Source organism: Aethalodelphis obliquidens, unplaced genomic scaffold (assembly GCF_003676395.1).
Source record: "Aethalodelphis obliquidens isolate GAN/ISIS:26980383/991018 unplaced genomic scaffold, ASM367639v1 scaffold11, whole genome shotgun sequence".
In the NCBI taxonomy this organism is placed as follows: Eukaryota; Metazoa; Chordata; class Mammalia; order Artiodactyla; family Delphinidae; genus Aethalodelphis; species Aethalodelphis obliquidens.
In genome coordinates, this window is record NW_020837955.1 from 19,095,238 (window position 1) to 19,113,137 (window position 17,900).

At 39.6% G+C, this 17,900-nt stretch overlaps 1 protein-coding gene across 5 annotated transcripts in view; it reads right to left on the bottom strand.

The window, feature by feature from the left end:
* FBXW4 (F-box and WD repeat domain containing 4) overlaps window positions 1-7,580 on the bottom strand; it is an 80,350-nt gene extending 72,770 nt beyond the window's left edge. For 3 of the 5 annotated variants that reach the window (XR_003433898.1, XR_003433897.1, XM_027112359.1), the window contains exon 1: window positions 6,503-7,576. Coding sequence is in view for 3 of the 5 variants with exons in the window: in XM_027112359.1 (XP_026968160.1) it covers window positions 6,503-7,464 (962 nt within the window). In the remaining 2 variants the exon portion in view is untranslated. Of the gene's footprint in view, window positions 1-6,502 lie in introns of all 5 variants that reach the window. The other 2 variants (XM_027112360.1, XM_027112361.1) reach the window with 2 other exon arrangements.
* Between the last annotated feature and the right edge of the window lie 10,320 nt (window positions 7,581-17,900).

The following is a 17,900-nucleotide window of genomic DNA, read 5'->3' on the forward strand; positions in this document are numbered from 1 at the left end:
CACACACACACACACACACACACACACACACACACACACACACACACCCTCCTTTCAGGTCAAAAGCCTTCCTAGAGAAAAGTATAGGAACAAATTGCACTGGTTGCACTGTACCCCGGCCCTTTTCCCCTTCCCCAACATCATCATACACTAAATGCACCTCAGTTCTGTCTAGAAAACCCCCTTGCCAGGCAGCAGAGACACTTCCAGTTAGCCTTCAGCCTCTCAGCTGAGACCACCAACAAAGAAGTTCACGAATGTCAATTGGGGGCACAGGCAATATCTCTCTTTGCCGAGGAGAAACTGGACAGAGCCTCCAGCATCATTCCCCAAAGGTGACAGCCGGGGTCGAGTGAAGACTGTGAAAATTGTACAAGGGCTGGGGGAGAAAATATAATGTAAGGAATGATTCGGAATCAGGGGCAGGAGGAGGCGGAGGCATGAACTGGCTGACCCCAAATGTCTTTTCCATCTCTAACTCCTATGATTCTTTGACCTCCAATTTTGTGCTGCGAACAAGGAATGGAAAGTCAACAGACGTGGTGATGTTTTGAAAGAGCCTGGCAGTCTGCTCTTGTCATTTAGTGGCCTTTGCATGTATTTTTTAAGGTGTCTTCAAGCCCTGTCTTCATTTCACAGTTGTCACCTTTCTCAACAATTTGAGCTCATGTCAAACACCAAAAAAGAAGAAGAAGAAGAAAGAATGTACTGGCAATTAATTGTCGGCTAAAGAGGGGCAGGCACAAAGGCCCATTGGGTGGCCCAGACTCCCAGGGAGGGCAATGTGGACAATTTGGATATAACGAAGAACTAACTCAAAGTTGAGACAAAGGAGCCAAACCTCTAACAAGAGATAAATTCTTTCTCCAGATAGTCTCATAGTCAGTTTTAGATACAGTTCAAGCCTTTACATGATTCAAGATTCATAAACATGTTCTAAATTAGCACAACCATCTTGCTTCTACTGATTACACCTGGAGTTCCATCTGAAAGCTGTTCAAATCTGGGCAAGACTGCTGAATAGAAAGGCCTTTCCTCAAGGATAAACCAAATCTTTGGATTCTCAACCTCATCGGATGGTTGACACACACACCTGAGATAAATTCTGGAGTTTATCAAAAATTTGTTTCTGTCGATCAGAGTGGGGGGCATGTCAATTTTCACTGGAAATTCAAAACTCAACTTCTTCCTCATTTTTCCAAACAGTCAATCTCGTCTTAAATTTTCAAAATTTATTGGAGCCTGGCCTCAAGAAGAGTCTACCTAAAAGTCTCCCTATTCCATGGTTATGAGTAAGGACCAGAAACTAATCCAATGCCAGGGTCAATCCAGAGTTAAGGTTAAGTTGTCACACAAAGGTAATTCTTTTCTATGTAAAACACTCAAAAATAATTTTTTAAAAAATGTGTATGCTTCATCAGTAACCTCACTGCCAGTTTGATTTCAAGCAGCTCAAGCACAATCTCTACCTAAGGTGAAATGGCTAGACACAGAAAACTGAAACTAAGAAAACTGAGAGTATTGAAGTATTTTCAGAGATTTCATTCAAAATAAATTGTTTATCTTGTAGATTATGAGGACTTTGGATTTCTCCATGATTCTGCCTTGAAAGCTAGGAAATTCATCCCCTACTATTCAAGTTTTACAAGACTGGAAAGGATATAAGCTGCTTCCATATTCTCACAGTCTTGGAGGAAAAGGCCTCTTGCATTCCTCCAGTTTGCATTTGGAGGTACTGACTGTACTAGACCATTTCCTGCTTCCACAGGTGTATTGTTTCATTTATTTTAAACATGTAAACTGAACTCACTTTTATTAACTCACAAAACCATTAAAAATAAGGCCTTTCCAAAACAGTTGAAGGTAAATACATCCATATAAGAAACCTTTCAATGAACCAGAGAACAAGTAAGTGACTGCTTCCTAGGTAAGGCAGAAAGGTGAAGGAGAGAGCCAAAGCTACTTTAAGTTGCTAATTGTTTTCTGAAAATCACTGTTTAGGCCCTAAAAGTAACCAGTGAGCAATGCCTTCTCTGTTCAGTTAGGAAACTTTATGCTTTCTGGGTCAAAAAAATGCTCTTAGGTGCAATCATTTTAAAACAAACAAACACATTCTGCTTATCTGTGTCCATCTCACCACTCTGGATGTTAATCATCACTGAAATAGATACCCCATTCCCCTGGCCTCAAAGAGCTCCAAGCCTACTAGACCCTGGCTGAGGAATGAATGTACATGCCAGGGCAAACACCTCAGAGCCTGACTCCCTAAACACCTATTGTTAATTCTAGGCAAATCTATCACAGGCAAATGCAAGAGAGCACCCAGGTAATGCTCAAAGGATATTTAAAATAAAATTCAAGTTTGAAAACATAGAGGACTTAATTTAGGAGAAGATCAAGACTGCAAAAGTATTTTTAAAAATAGATTTACATACATGGATATACTTTTTTCTTTCCATTCTTTGCTCTTGTTAATTTTACAGTATCAGAATTTACAAATAGCACCCTTGCCCTTCCACCTCTCATACCTTCTAACTTCTTGCACTTAGCCTACATTATAAACTGACCGAGTTAAATTTCACTGTTTTGTTCTTGAAGACTGAACTAGCTTAGTTTTGCCCCTACTGTTCAGGAAAAACTTAAAAGATTGCTATATGAAACATTTCCTTGATTTTTATATTAAAGATATTTCTATTCCCCCAGGCTTCATAAAACATTCAAATAAAACTGATTTTAAACCAGATGACTGACTCAAGCTGTCTTTGTGTCCACTTAAAAAAGAAGTTCAGGATACCTACCAGTGCTCACTGTTTGGGCAGGAGGCCTAAAGGGAAGCAAATTATTTGTTTGTGGTTTTAAAGTGGCCAAAATGCCTTCAAGCACAAGTATAGACCATTAACAAATCACAAGGAACCAAAGCAGTTCATCTTACTCAACAAAGCTATGATCAGTTAGGAACGGCCAAACTGAATGGGACTTGCCCTGGGCCGGAAGGTCAGTAAATCTTACTTTGTGTTTCCGAGAATTCATGAGGCTCTTCGGCAGGGAGTACAGACCCTAAAGCTCACAGGTTCTGCTGTCATGTTGCCAAAAACATTCAGGACAGGTGAGGGAAACTAAGCAGTGTGTGTGTGTGTGTGTGTGTGTTTTCCCCACCTCCTGTCTTTAGGCAGCATCTCCAAGTCAAACCATCTTCACTTTTGCTATATAGACTGACTGGAGGAGAAGACAAGCAATTAAAACGTTCCATTTTACACCAATTTATTGAGTGCCTACTATGTGCCGAATACTGTGCTATCACTTACACATCACAACACTTAAGTCTCATTTTACTGGATATGTTATTCCCATTGTTTACAGATGATAAAACTCCGGGGCAGTGAAGCTGTGTGGCTTCTGATAAAATGCAGTTTTGTGTTGTGCTTATAAAAACTTATCCTACTGTCCAGTGTGCAGTTAATTAGCCCAAAATATGAACTACAGCCCTGCCACTATCCAAGCAGCCGCACCTGCATTGAACTTTGAGCCCAAGCTCCCTGATGCCCTAAGAGGGCTGGGGTACATGCCATCTCCCTCCAGGGATGACAACCACCTCTCTTGGTGGCTTATCACATCTCTGCAGCTGTCCAAAAACAGACCACACTGGTAAAGATTCTCTCCACCTGCTGTAACACGCATAGCTTTTCCCCTCAACTCAGAAAATACGAGCAGTGACCCTGCTCTTTATCAAGTGCTGTGGTAAAACAACTTCCCTAGAAAGTTGGAGATACCACATCCTAGGACATAGGCAAGAAATCAAAACACACATGGCTAATAAATAATAAAGCCAAATCACCTGGCAGTCTCAAAGCACTTTATACTATAAACTGATTTTCATTTTGTTATTATTGCTTACAGAATGCACACTCATTCACATTATCTCTTAGAGCATTTGAGAAGGAAAGAAAAATAAACATAAATTCTTTCATTTGTTCATTCAATCTCTATAAACAAGAAAGCCAAATTTTGCCATGGCTGACTTGGGTTTCGGGCATTTTAGACAACTTCTCTTCTAGGTCAACTGACATGTTCTTTGAAAGAGTTTTTCTTACAAAAAATGAAGGTAATAAGACTTGCATGCCCCCCAAATCCCAAAGAATCATTATCATCAACAACAAAATCATACTAGAAATAATAAAAGTTAAACAAAATTATCAGGTTCAAAATTTCCAAAAGATTGTAGCAATCCTGGACATCATTAATAATACCCAGCTGAAAAACATACTGAAAAAGAGATTGCATTCACAATAAAAACAAAATGAATAGCATATTTAGGAATACTTAGGAATAAGTGTAACAACAGACATGTAGAAACTTTATAGTGAAAACCACAGAAACTTTTGAAAACGCACAGAATTTTTTTTTTTTTTGCTGGGGTGTTGAGTGAGAGTGAAGACGTCACACACATACAAATCCAACAAGGATAATCTAAACCTAACAGATATTAGACTGTCAAAAAGCAGCAATATTTAAAATAGAAGGGAAATGGAAAAATACATCAGTGGAACAAAATGGAGAGTTCAGATATAGACCCAATATATATACATATATAATATGTATGTATGTGTGACTGTATATACACATAGCTATATAAACTCAATATATGGCAAAGTAAGCTTTCTAAAACAAAATTTTTTTGTCTTTCTAAAGGGAAAGACAAGAATTATTTAACAAAAAGTGTAGTGGTAACTAGGTAGGTGTTTAGAAAAAAAGAAGGTTGAACTCACCCCTTACACCAAAACAAAAGTGATATTAATCAAAGTGTTAACTATTTTTAAAAATCAAATTTTAGGAAGACCAACAGAATATCAGAGAAGACTTATCAGGTCTGTGGAGAAATCATAAATGTCTCAGTTTGCAGGGGTGGAAGAGATTTAAAAATCACATAAAAACTGACAGATTCTGATATATTTAAATGTAAAACTTCTATAGGCTAAAAACAGTGAAGTAAAAAGAACAAACTGGGAAAAATATAATATTTGCATCAAAGATGACATACTAGAGCCTAATATCTATGACCCACAAGGCCTGGAATCCTTTATAACAGTAACTTCAGGACCCCAATAATAAATGTGCAAAGGCTAGGAAAAGACAATCTCACGGGTGAAACAAACACAGGGGAAAATATTTATGCTGGTCAGTGGTAAAGGAATGCAAAATAACAAAATTTTGAGATACCATTATATGTCCACTAACATAGCAAAGATTTTTTAAATTCTTACATGAAATTAGCTTAATAATTTGTTGCTATTGTCACTGTAACTTGGTACAACACCTTTTTACAAACCATAACCTTTGATCCAGTAATGCCAATATTGAGAATTTATCCTAAGGAACCAATTCAAAAAGACATATGTATTATACAGTATGTGACATATCTCAATAAAGCTGTTACCAAAAAGTGCATTAAATTATTCATTTCCTTGTTATCTATGATAGCAAAAAGCTGCATACAACCTGAAAGTCTAATATTAGAGGAATGTTTTTAATCTCATGGTACAGCCCACAAACATTTATTATGTACCTATTCTGTTAGGATCAGTAGGATAGCAACTAAGAGGAGGAAAAAGTGTGCAAATGAAAAGTAATTTTTAAAACTGAATAGTTATCTAGAGGTGGTGGTATTATAGCTTTTTATGTTTTAAACCAACTTTCTTTAATGTTGCTATACTGTATTAGAACTACCTTTTTTAACCCAAATTGGATGGAGCTGGGTGCAATCTGAAAGCTTTTACTCCTCCAGTTCCACATTTTTTTTTCCCCTCCCTATTAACTGCTTACATGGTTAAGTTTTTCATTCACAGGTCTCAGATCCTACCAAGTACAGGCCAAATTACAATACCATGCCTTCGTGTACAGTCTATACTGTACTCATCCAACCCCCTGCCATAAGCAGGCACCCTTTTTTGTGTCATTCTGCCTCCATCAAGTCGTAAACTATGGTTGACACTTGGACCAAGGGCCTTCTTGTGGGGTGTGAACCCTTTCCTCCGTATTCGATTTTATCCACGCTCTGAAGCCTAACAACCCTTGGAAGGGGGTGAGAGGGTGAATGTCCACAAAAACGTCCTGAAAGGCCACATAGTGGATATGGGTCCTACACCTGGACGGGTGGAGGCCTCTAAAGCCACAGACCAGCCGGGCTCCTCTGGAGCTGAGGAACCCAGGCGGTCAACGTCTGCGAAAAGACACAATTAAAAGCTGACGAGAGTGCTTAAGATGGCTAATTGTGAGGAGCCGCCCACGGGGAGGGTGCTGACTGAGGGATGCTGTTGGGAGGCCTCCTCGGATGGGGTCCTCTGAGAGGAGCAGGGTGCTCGGGGAGGGATCGGCGGAGGCCGGGTCCAGGCCTCAGAATTCGGGGTGCGACACAGCCCCAGGCCGACCAGGCCGCGGCGCCCCGCCCTTTCCCGGGACGAGGGCCGGCCCGGGGCGGGGAGCGGGTGGGCGAGCGGGCGCTTACAGGTCGGTGCCGAGACGCGTGAAGCCGGAGTTGAGCGAGGCCCGGGCTATCCGGCGCCAGAGCAGGTCGCAGTTGGTGAAGCGCCGCAGCCAGCGGCACACCTGAGCCAGGCGGCCGAGGGCCTGCATGTCCAGGTAGGAACAGATGAGCAGCAGCAGCTCCTCCGGCAGGCGCAGGAGCGCGGGCCCCGCGGCGGGGCGGCCGGCAGGCTTCCGGGCTCCCGCCTCTTCCTCAGCCGCCGCCGCCATGGCCGCCCCTGTCCCAGCGAGGCGGCCCCAAGCCTGACACCCTCGTCCCTGTGCTCTCGCCGGCCTGGCCTCCTCCCGCTGTCCAGTTCTGACCCTCCACTCCTCCTTCTTCCCATCATATCTTCCTTTGGCCTCCTTCCGCGCCCCTGCGCTCCCCTCATCTCCCCTGACGATCCTTTTCGTCCCTTCCTCTACGCTTCCGCCTCCCTCTCCTACCTTTCCCAGGCCTGCCCTCTCTCCCGCCTCGGCCCCCAGCCCCGCTGCCTCCTTCGCCTGTGGCGGCTGCGGCTTCCCTTCCGCCCCGCTTCCTCTTCCGCCTTGCCCTGCTTCTGCTTTCCCCTTCCCCTTCCCTTTCCTCCGCTTTCCCCTCGCGGCTCTCCCTTCCTGCAGTTTCCTCGTCTCCCCGCTCTCGCCCTCGCCAGGCCCGCCGTTCCCGGGGGGCCCTAAGCCGCCCTGGCTGCCCATGAGCGGCCGCGGAGCCGGCCCGACGCAGAGCCAAGCCCGAGCCGCCGCCACCGCCGCCGCCGCCGCCCCAGGAGGAGGCGACACCATGTCGGACCGGGTCACATGGGGCGGCGCGGGCCGAGGCCTGGGCCCGCCCCTCACACCCGCGGCCGTGGAGCGGCTTCGGGGTGCGGGCCGAGACCGGGGATATGCCCCCTCCCATACCCCGGGCCGCCCGGAGCGTGTGCAGGAAGCGCAGCTTGCGTTCATCTAGCTAGCAAGGCCTGCCGAGCACCTGGCTACGGCGGCAAGAGGAGCTTCCGCATTCAAGAAGCGCTTAGTTCTAGCCGCTGCCCTCAAGAAGCACACACTTGGATGGCCTTCCCCCTCCGGTAGCCCTCTACTTCGGCTGATGCCTCCTTTCCACAGGCCACGTACCAGGGCCCCACGAACTGCATCCCTAGAAGTAGGCCGGGTTCTCACACGGGGTGTAAACCACAGTCCTAGCAATGAGCTGGCATTTTAGACGTTTTGGGAGGTTGCAGTCCTCTAGATCCTGAATCCATAACTCCCCAGTCATGTATAAGCAAGTGGTAAAGCTATTAGTCACCACGCAAGGGCAAGTGGATTCTCCAAGGTCATCCAGGAGCCCTTTCCCACACCACCCATTGCATTCACAAGGCCACCAATTTGAAGCTAGAGCTTAGAAGAATCTACTGAAGTCTAGACATGCTGTCCTGCACAGGCCCCTCTAGTCACACGTGGCTTTGGGGCATTGGAAACGTGACTAGTCCAAATCGAGGTGTGCTGTAAGTGTGAAAAACCCACCAGATTTTGAAGACTTATAAAAGAAAAAGAATGTGAACTATCTTATTAATAGTTTTATATTAATTACATGTTGAAGTGATAAGATTTTTGATACATTGGCCTAAATATACTTTAATGTAACTGCTAGAAAGGTTAAAATTATACATGTGACTTGAATTTGTGGCCCACATTATTTTTTCTACTGGACAGCATTGGGGGAGGCAGTAAGATTGGGAAGTGGGGGAGGAATATGCCTATCCCTGTCTGTATCCTGTACCCCAAATCCTAACAGTAAGGATTTGAGGGTTTTATTTTGTATTTACATCTTAGGATCCATTTTCAGAAACAAGAATGAATGAGAAATCGACTCTGGAAATTATTCAACACCTAGCATAGGCAAGGAGAGACTTAGGAGAGCAACGACATTGCATTATGTCACTGCAGAAGCATCATGTAACAAGGTCAGACCGGAATCTGGCTTTGCCCTAGAATTACTTTTTGATCTTAGCAAAACAACAACAAAAAACCCCACCTATCTTGGCCTTTTAGTGTTCTCAGTCTGTAGTGGAGATAATGCCTCTGCCTTACTTTCGAGGGATAAATGAGATGATCCCTGTAAAATGCTTTGAACTCCTCTAAGAAAATTCTCAATAATAGTTACAGGTCAAATCCTTTTACAAAAAATACCCTACAAAAGGAAGAAAAAAAAAAGGTACAACAAAGGCTTTGTGTAGAAAAAGATTTCCAAACCCCAGCCAGTGGTTTACTTATTAAAAGCAATATTTGACACATTTCAGTACAACTAAAGAATTTAGACCATCTCTTAGAAATCATTATAAAGAAATCTACTGATTTCATACTGTTAGAAGGCTGTTGAGGTAGGAATGCTGAGTATTGAGGTAATATCATCAATTCAGCACTTACTGATTTTGCTACAGTTGTGTACTGTGAGCCACTCTGAAAGGAAGAGAGAGATGACTATAGCATATGGTTCCTACATTTTGTGTTCATATTTGTGTTAAATATGTTTGTAATTTCTTACTGTTTGACTATTTTTTAACCGTTCCTTTACACAGAGTAAAACTAAGTAGTTCATCTGCACTGTACCTAGTTTTTAGTGGAAGACTTGAAAGCACAGAAAATTATTTAATTAACCCAACATAAATCAAGTCAGTATTAAAATCCACAATCACACAAATGCAACTTATTCTTTACCCCATGTTGGCCTCATTGCTGGAGAAATTAAACCATCATTTAAAATTATCAGATCACCCTTTTTCACACCCAAACTAGAGATCAAGTGAACTGTTTAAGCTAGAATTTATGGTTTACTGATTTACAAAATAAGCCAAAGTACTCACCAGGCAGAAAGGCAAAGCCAAAATGGAAAATTGGCATATATTCTATTATTTGGTGGTGATGTGTATCCCTAAATTCCTGAGCTTAAAAAAAAAAAAAAAAACCTACAGTTTAGTCTCAGCTCAGAGAAGCAGCTAGAATTTTTCATCAACCCTCCCTCCCCAACAAAACAAAAAAAATCCAATGTGGGGTTTAAACCAAACTTGGAAAAAACTACATCACAAAAAGCACTTTTAATGTTCTTTTTGGAGACAGGTTATTTAAAAAAATCCGCTGGATAGGAATTCCCTGGCGGTCTAGTGGTTAGGACTCCATGCTTTCACTGCCAAGGGCTGGGTTTGATCCCTGGTTGGGGAACTAAGATCCCACAAGTCTCATGGAATAGCCAAAAAAAAAAAAGGATAAAAAATCAGCTGGGGCTGAAAAGATGGTTTGTAACAAAAGTAAATGCATATCTTCATGGGGAACCTGAATAGTGTTTTATTATCAAAGAAAATAGATATGTTAATAGCCAGAAAAGAAAATAGAAAGAGTACACTGGACTTCAGAACATCTTTCAGAAAAGTCATCAACTCCCTTGAAATTCAAATCCAGGAACCAATCGTAGTGAAATAATATGGGGGGTGGGGTGAAATTTACCTTGTTTTTATAAGGCATTTTATTTAAAATTTTTAAAACTTGCATACTAATAAGTAAACTGAAAACATTGGACTACTTTTAACTTAGAATGCCAAAAACATGGAATTCATAATATTTTAAAACATAAAACAATATGAATTTTTTTTCATTGAAGTACAGTTGATTTACAATATTAGTTTTAGATGTACAGCGTAATGATTCAATATTTTTATAGATTATATTCCACTTAAAGTTATTATAGAACTTCCCTGGTGGCACAGTGGTTAAGAATCCGCCTGCCAGTGCAGGGAACACAGGTTCGAGCCCTGGTCCAGAAAGATCTCACATGCCGCAGAGCAACTAAGCCCACATGCGACAACTACTGAAGCCCATGACCCTGGAGCCCGGGCTCCCCAACAAGAGAAGCCACCACAGTGAGAAGCCTGCACACCGCAACCAAGAGTAGCCCCCGCTCACCGCAACTAGAGAAAGCTTGTGCGCAGCAAGGAGGACCCAACGCAGCCAAAATTAAAATAAATTAAATTAAAAAAAAAACTTTCAAAAAAAATAGTTATTATAAAATATTGCCTATATTCCCTATGTTGTATGAGACAATATGAATTTCATACTGGGAATTTAGAAATACTAATATTAGTTTACTTTTAGAGAGAATTTTTAAGTACAGATATAAAGTTCTTTGTGTATGTCCATGTAACTGACATGCATAGTAGTGATTATTGTTATAGGTAATGTATAATATATGTTTAAGATTGTGAAAAGGCTAGAATTGTGTGTTCCGTCCATTCTTATAAACATAGGTGACAGTCTCAGACAGGAGCCTGTTCCCACATTCAGTACTCCTGCACCCACATGCCCCTTAGGTAAGTCCTCAGGGCCCCAGCCTTTAACTTTAAAGGCAGATTTAGTAGGGGAATTATTCTGAGATGAATGAGAGAGAGTGAGATTATTTTATGAATGACAATTTTCAATGTCATATGTTGGCTCAGACACTCACCATTATTCCTTTATAATAATAATAGCTTATATTTATTGAGCACTTACTATATTTCAGGAACTATCATAAGAGCCTTCCATGTATTGTCTCACTTATTCATATCAACAACCACATAAGGAAGATACTATTAACCCATTTTTTGCAGAAGATGAAACTGAGGCCTATGGTCATGTTTCCTAAATGACAGAGCAGGTATCAAATCTAGACAGTCTAACCCCAAAGCTTGTACTCTGAACTGTGCCTTCACCATACACAGCAGAAAATGGAATAGGAATAAGGCATTGAATTCAAGGTCCTCTAGGATCCCTTACAACTAATATAGACACACCTAGTAATATACTTTACTTCTGACCATCAGGCAGGTCTGATATCTAAATAAAAGCTGCTTCTAAACAATTAAAGTAGATCCTGCATGTCTCAGTTACTTTTTAAGGGTTAACCATGTAGAACCTACAGCCTCTTAATGCTTTTCATAATCTTTTTGCAAGACTTTAAAAGGATTTTTAGGAACTAATATATCTTACAAAAGAATATATAACTAAAGTTTAGTAATTCCTTCATTTTGCTTCACCTTCAATTTCTTATGTTAAATTTAAGCAACAGTGTGTGTATGGTATGTATTATGAGCCTTTTTTGTAAATCTGTCCCTACCTATATATATTCAAAGTGAGACTTCGTAGAATGATGTTAATAATGGTTATTTCTAGGTAATGGAATTTTGGGATTTTACTTTGTACTTTTCTGTATTGCTTGATTTTTTTTTTAATAAGAAGCATGTATCACCTTTACAAAATCAATAAAGTCGCTCAAAAAGAAGAATAGAGTTGTCATGCATCCAAACACACCATGCAACAAGAAAGTTGGAGATTTGAAGCCTAGATCATTGCCAGAGTTTTTAACTAGCCACCTAAGTTTCTTCAAACTTTATTTATTCCATTAAAATGTGTATCATGCAATAGTAAAATAATGAACAAAGTAGAGTATTAGAAAGAAGAAATAAGAGGCCTAACAATGAATACAAAAACATTTGAGGCTCTCATAAATAGAAGGATCAAGTCTAAAGTGTTGTTTTCAGAAATTACCAGGTTGGTAGTTTATATTCTGAAATCCTGTTAGAAACACAACCAAGATCTGCTCTGTTTTTCTATGAATCCACTATCTTTGTCCTATTCAAAGATAAAATATTTTAATTTCATATGAAATAATTTAAAGTATTGTTTAAAAATAGTACTTTATGCAGAAAAGACTAGAAGGAAATATGTCCATATGCTAGAAATGGATGCTGATGAGAGGTGGAGTTGCGGGAAGTTCTTTGTGCTGTTGCTTTACACCTTTCTGCATTTTCTAAATGTTCTGCAATGAGCATATATTACATAGATAATCAGTTTTTCTTTCTTTTCTTTTTTTTGAATTTATTTTTTTATACAGCAGTTTCTTATTAGTTATCTATTTTATACATATTAATGCATATATGTCAATCCCAATCTCCCAATTCATCCCACCACCACCCGCTTTCCCCCCTTGGTGTCCATACGTTTATTCTCTACATCTGTGTCTCTATTTCTGCCTTGCAAACTGGTTCATCTGTACCATTTATAGACAATCAGGGTTTTTTTAAGTTCTTTTTTTAAAAAAAATATTTATTTAGCCGCGCCGGGTCTTAGTTGCGGCACACAGGATCTTCGTTGCCGCGTGCAGGATCTTTAATTGCAGCATGCGGGAGCTTTAGTTGCAGCATGCAGACTCTTAGTTGCAACATGTGGGATCCAGTTCCCTGACCAGGGATCGAACCCGGGCCCCCCGCATTGGGAGCCTGGAGTCTTAACCATTGGACCACTAGGATGTCCCCATAATCAGTTTTTTCTTTAAAGAAAAAACCTAAGAGGTGTTTACACCTAAATGTAAGAAATAATTTAATTCAATATAATTTAATTAAACTAATTAATTTTAATATTTTTTAAAGTTCATTTTACAAATCTCCCACACAGAAGAATTCCAAATAATTTGTTATACTTCACCTTCAAGGAGGTGGAGCATATAACTACCCCCCGCCCCCCCCCCCACACGCACATTCCTAAGAGGACTGCATGTGGTGACTTCCTTCCAAAGAATACAATATGGAAAGAGGAGGAAAGAGTAACTTTACAGTGGAGAAGGCTGACAAACACTATTTCAGCCAGGCGATCAACACCTGTTCAACATCAACAGTGGTAAGTCACATTGATAGTAGGTACCCTTGATATACTGTGATGAAAGTGGTACTTTACCTCTGTGGTCGTCCTCCCCAAAAGCCATAATCCCAGTCTAATGAGAAAAACATCAGACAAATCCAAATTGAAGGATGGTCTACAAAAGTACCTGACCAGTCCTCCTCAAAAATGTCAAGATCATCAGAAACAAGGAAAGTCTGAGAAATTGTCACAGCCAAGAGGAACCAAAAGTGACATGACAAATAAATGTAATGTGGTATCCTAGAGCAGAAAAGAGAAAGGACACTAGGTAAAAACTAAGGAAACCTGGTTAGTCCATTAATCATCACAAACGCACAATACTGATGTAAAATGTTGATAATGGTAGTGTATAAGAACTCTCTGGGCTTCACAATTTTTCTGTAAATCTAAATATATTATACAAAATAAATGTTTTTTAAAAAGTTTATTTTAGGCTTCTGTGACTTTTTACAGAAAATCTTTGCAAAACTTGTAATGCACATGAAGGCAGTGTGTTTACCAAGTTACAGAGATTTGCAATATTATGAAACCCTATCCTGTCATCCCAAGTGCAAAAGAAAAAAGTAAAAATAATGTCCCATAAATCATCTCCAACAAAAATTAAACTGCTACTTAAGATTTCTAGTTATCCAAATTTACAGCTATACTAGATTCATTTTCCAAAGGGTAAGATGTCATTCTAAGATACTGTCCTGACTTTACAACTGTGAGAAACAGACATTTCCAAGCACCAATTTATGTATATGTTATACACACATGTACACAAAATTTAAGGACCATATGGCAAGTAAGGTAAGGGGGTGGGCAAGACAGAAATATAAAATGTAACTGTAGGGATAAAGAAGCAGATTTCTAGATTTGCCATTTAAGTAACGTTATCATTAGTATGAGATAACCTTCTTATGTCAATAGGTGGTGTTCAAAGAGATTTTGAACAAAATGTAGAGCACGCCATCAGCATTAGGATCTAAGATAATTCATGGGATATCAGAATTTGTGATTTTTCTGATCTCTGTCAGGACACTGAGTCATTTGGCAACAGATGACGGAAGATATAAAATTTGAAAATGAAGGGAACTACAAAATCTTGTGAAATTTTCATGATTATCTGGGGATTTCTTTAAATATATACATATATAGATAAAAATAAAGTTACCACTGAGATAAAATATATACAAATATGAGTTGTTTTTCAAGAAAAGAATGATAAGTTCTAGGAAAAAAATTCTCTTAAGCATCTTCAGTTCTTCTGGAAGAAAGTACCATGTCAAATATAAAATTCTTATTTCTGTTCTATAATTATTACTATTAAAGAATGCCTAACTTCAGGTAAATTTTTTCACTTGAGATATTCAGTACACTGACTGAAACCACAGTATATAATTTATTTATCTTGTCCTAGGTTTGGGGTCCTGTTAAAAATGTGAAAAACACAAAAGACAACTTTTCTGGAATATCATTCAGTTACATTATTTTGAACTGATGATGGGTTGTGTTCAGTTGTTAAATATAAACAAAAGTTTGGATGTGAATGGAATAAGGATAGGTCTTATTTAATTGGGGGATTTTTACTTTAGTTTTAAAAAGCATATATATATATACACACACACACACATACTAAGTAAAGAGAATTATGACCTTTAGACCCATATTTAACTGTTATCCTTTGAGAACCTATGTCACTGCTTCTAAAGAATTATACGCTCTATATAATGTGCTTTTCCCCCTTTCTTATGGCAGCTGTTTCAAACCCAAATGGAAAGGTGAATGAGAAAAATCCCCTACATTTAAAACCTACCATGGAGAGAAAAGCAGGAAGAAGTCTAAGCTAGCCCCTGGGGATCTTCCCAGGTTCAGCAGATTGACCTGAAAAAGGAGTACAGCTTGAGCTCTTCTTCTTTAGCAGCACAACCACCGGTCAGAGAGGTTTCCAAACACATGGAGTTTAGCGAGACCACCTGCTCCTAACACAGGAAAACGGCCACTGGACCACCAACTCTGTTGCCTCAAGTCAACACCAGCTCCCCTTCACAACAGATGACAGGCTTTCCGCTAGCAGCGTCTCCCGGTAAAAGAGTGAGCAAAGAGGAATTAAACTTCACATCTGTGATAGAAGCTCATGAATTAGGAGTGAAATGGACAGATGAAAAACCCGAAACTGAAGACAGTCTGAAAGTAGAACCAAACAGTAATTGCACAGATACCAGGCTTGGCGAGACAGAGCGAGGAGTTCAAATCTCCACTTGGCCAGGGCATGGGCCTCCAGGTGCTATGGAGCCAACTAGAAGTAGAAAGGAGCTTTTGCCCAGGTGCTCATGCCTTCCTCAAGCATGACCAATCTCAGTGGGTGTGTGGTACAACCCAGGAGGCTTAATCTATAATCTCTCAATGCAAATCAAAACTATAATGAGGTACCACCTCACACCAGTCAGAATGGCCATCGTTAAAAAGTTTACAAATAGGGAATTCCCTGGCGGTCCAGTGGTTAGGACTCCACACTTTCACTGCCAAGGGCCTGGGTTCAATCCCTGGTCAGGGAACTAAAATCCCACCAGCCGTGGTACGGCCAAAAGAAAAATGTCTACAAATAATAAATGCTGGAAAGGGTGTGGAGAAAAGGGAACCCTCTACATTGTTGGTGAGAATGTAAAAAATTGGTGCAGCCATTATGGAAAACAGTATGGAGCTTCCTTAAAAAACTAAAAACAGAGTTGCCATATGATCCAGCAATCCCACTCCTGGACATCTATCTGGAGAAAACTCTTAATTCGAAAATATACATGCACCCCAATGTTCATAGCAGCACTATTTAGACATGAAAGCAACCTAAATGTCCACTGACAGATGAAGGGATGAAGAAGATGTGGTGTGTGTGTGTGTGTGTGTATGTATATATACATACATACATACATACATACATACATACACAGTGGAATACTACTCAGCCATCAAAAAGAATGAAAGAATGCTATTTGTAGCAACATGGATGGACCTAGAGATTATCATACTAAATGAAGTAAGTCAGACAAAGAAAAACATCATATGATATCACTTATATGTGGAATCTAAAAAAACGATACAAATGAACTTACTTACAAAACAGAAACAGACTCACAGACATAGAAGACAAACTTATGGTTACCAAAGGGGAAAGGGGAGGGAGGGATAAATTAGGAGTTTGGGATTAGCAGATACAAACTACTATATATAAAAAAGGTAAACAAAAAGGTCCTGCTGTATAGCACAGGGAACTATATTCAATATCCATAATGGATATGGATTATTCAATAAACCATAATGGAGAAGAATATGAATATATATATATATATATATATATACGAATCACTCTGCTGTATACCAGAAACTAACACAACACTGTAAATCAACTATACTTCAATTTTTAAAAATCTATTTTTCAAGATCTCCACCACTCAGACCATGCAGGAGAGGAATCACTATGATCGGGCCCAACAGCTTGCCCAGCTCTCCCAAGAGTTGAGGTCAACCGAAGTTCCAGTTTCCCTGATTTGAGTCCTTAGTCATGTATGAGATAGCCTGTTGAATTGGTGTTCAGTTAAAGGTGTATAAAGCAATATTTAATATTTTGTAGGTTAAGAGAATTAAAATTAATATCAGCTATTAGAAGGAAGTTCTCAATTCAGTATCCTATGTTAACCCACATAGGGAAATCAATGAACAATGGAATTTTAAATGTTGAAGTGGATGGGATCCATGATGAGATGAAGAGGAAGTAACTAAAAGTCTTGGCATCACCCAACTTCTATAATGTCAGATTTTTGAAAACTACAAACCCATATTCCTTTGGGTAATTTTTTTAAGTTTCAAAGATTTTAGAAAATAAAAATTTTAAATTTTTTCAAGAGCCTTCCATGTTACAATTAAAATCCATGTTACTTATTCAGCAGTACCCATGATAGAGTCCTAGAAACAACCTGAGAAGAAACAAGAATAGAATAGACAGAGAATAGAAATGTTTGGAACAAATGTATTCCAAACTGTTTAAATACATCATGGGATATCCATAGAATAGAATAGTAAACAGCTGTGAAAAAGAATGAGGGAGATCAGATCAGATGCATTGTTACAGAAGGATCTCTAATATACATTAAGTGAAAAAAGCAAAACGCAGAGTGTGGATAATATATTGCCATGGACGGGGGGTACAGTGGGAAACTATATTTGCCTGCTTTGAGTTTTTGTGTGCCAAATCTCTCTGGAGAAATACACAAAACCTAGTACCAGTGTTTGCTTCTAAGGAGGAGAAATGGGTGGGTAAGGGACAGGGTTTTTTTTACTATACACTATTTTATATCTTTTGAAGTTTAAACTATTAACTATTTGTATTACCTATTGAATAATAAGCATTATCTCTAAAAAAAGGTAAAAGAGTATTTTCAAGCATATTTCGGGAATAATGAAAGAAATTGTCACTACCTTGCAGTGGCACTACAATGAAGAAGGGGGTGGGGGGAATAAGCAATATGTTAACTAGGATGTCAGAAGGTAGATCAAAATTAACATGCAGATTGTGAAAATATGACAATTACTGACGGAATAAGAATAAAGTCCTTCTCATTGCATTTAAGTAAGCAGGGATATGTTAGGAAAAAGACTAAACAGAGATAAAATGCTGGAAATTTAAAAATTATAAAAGT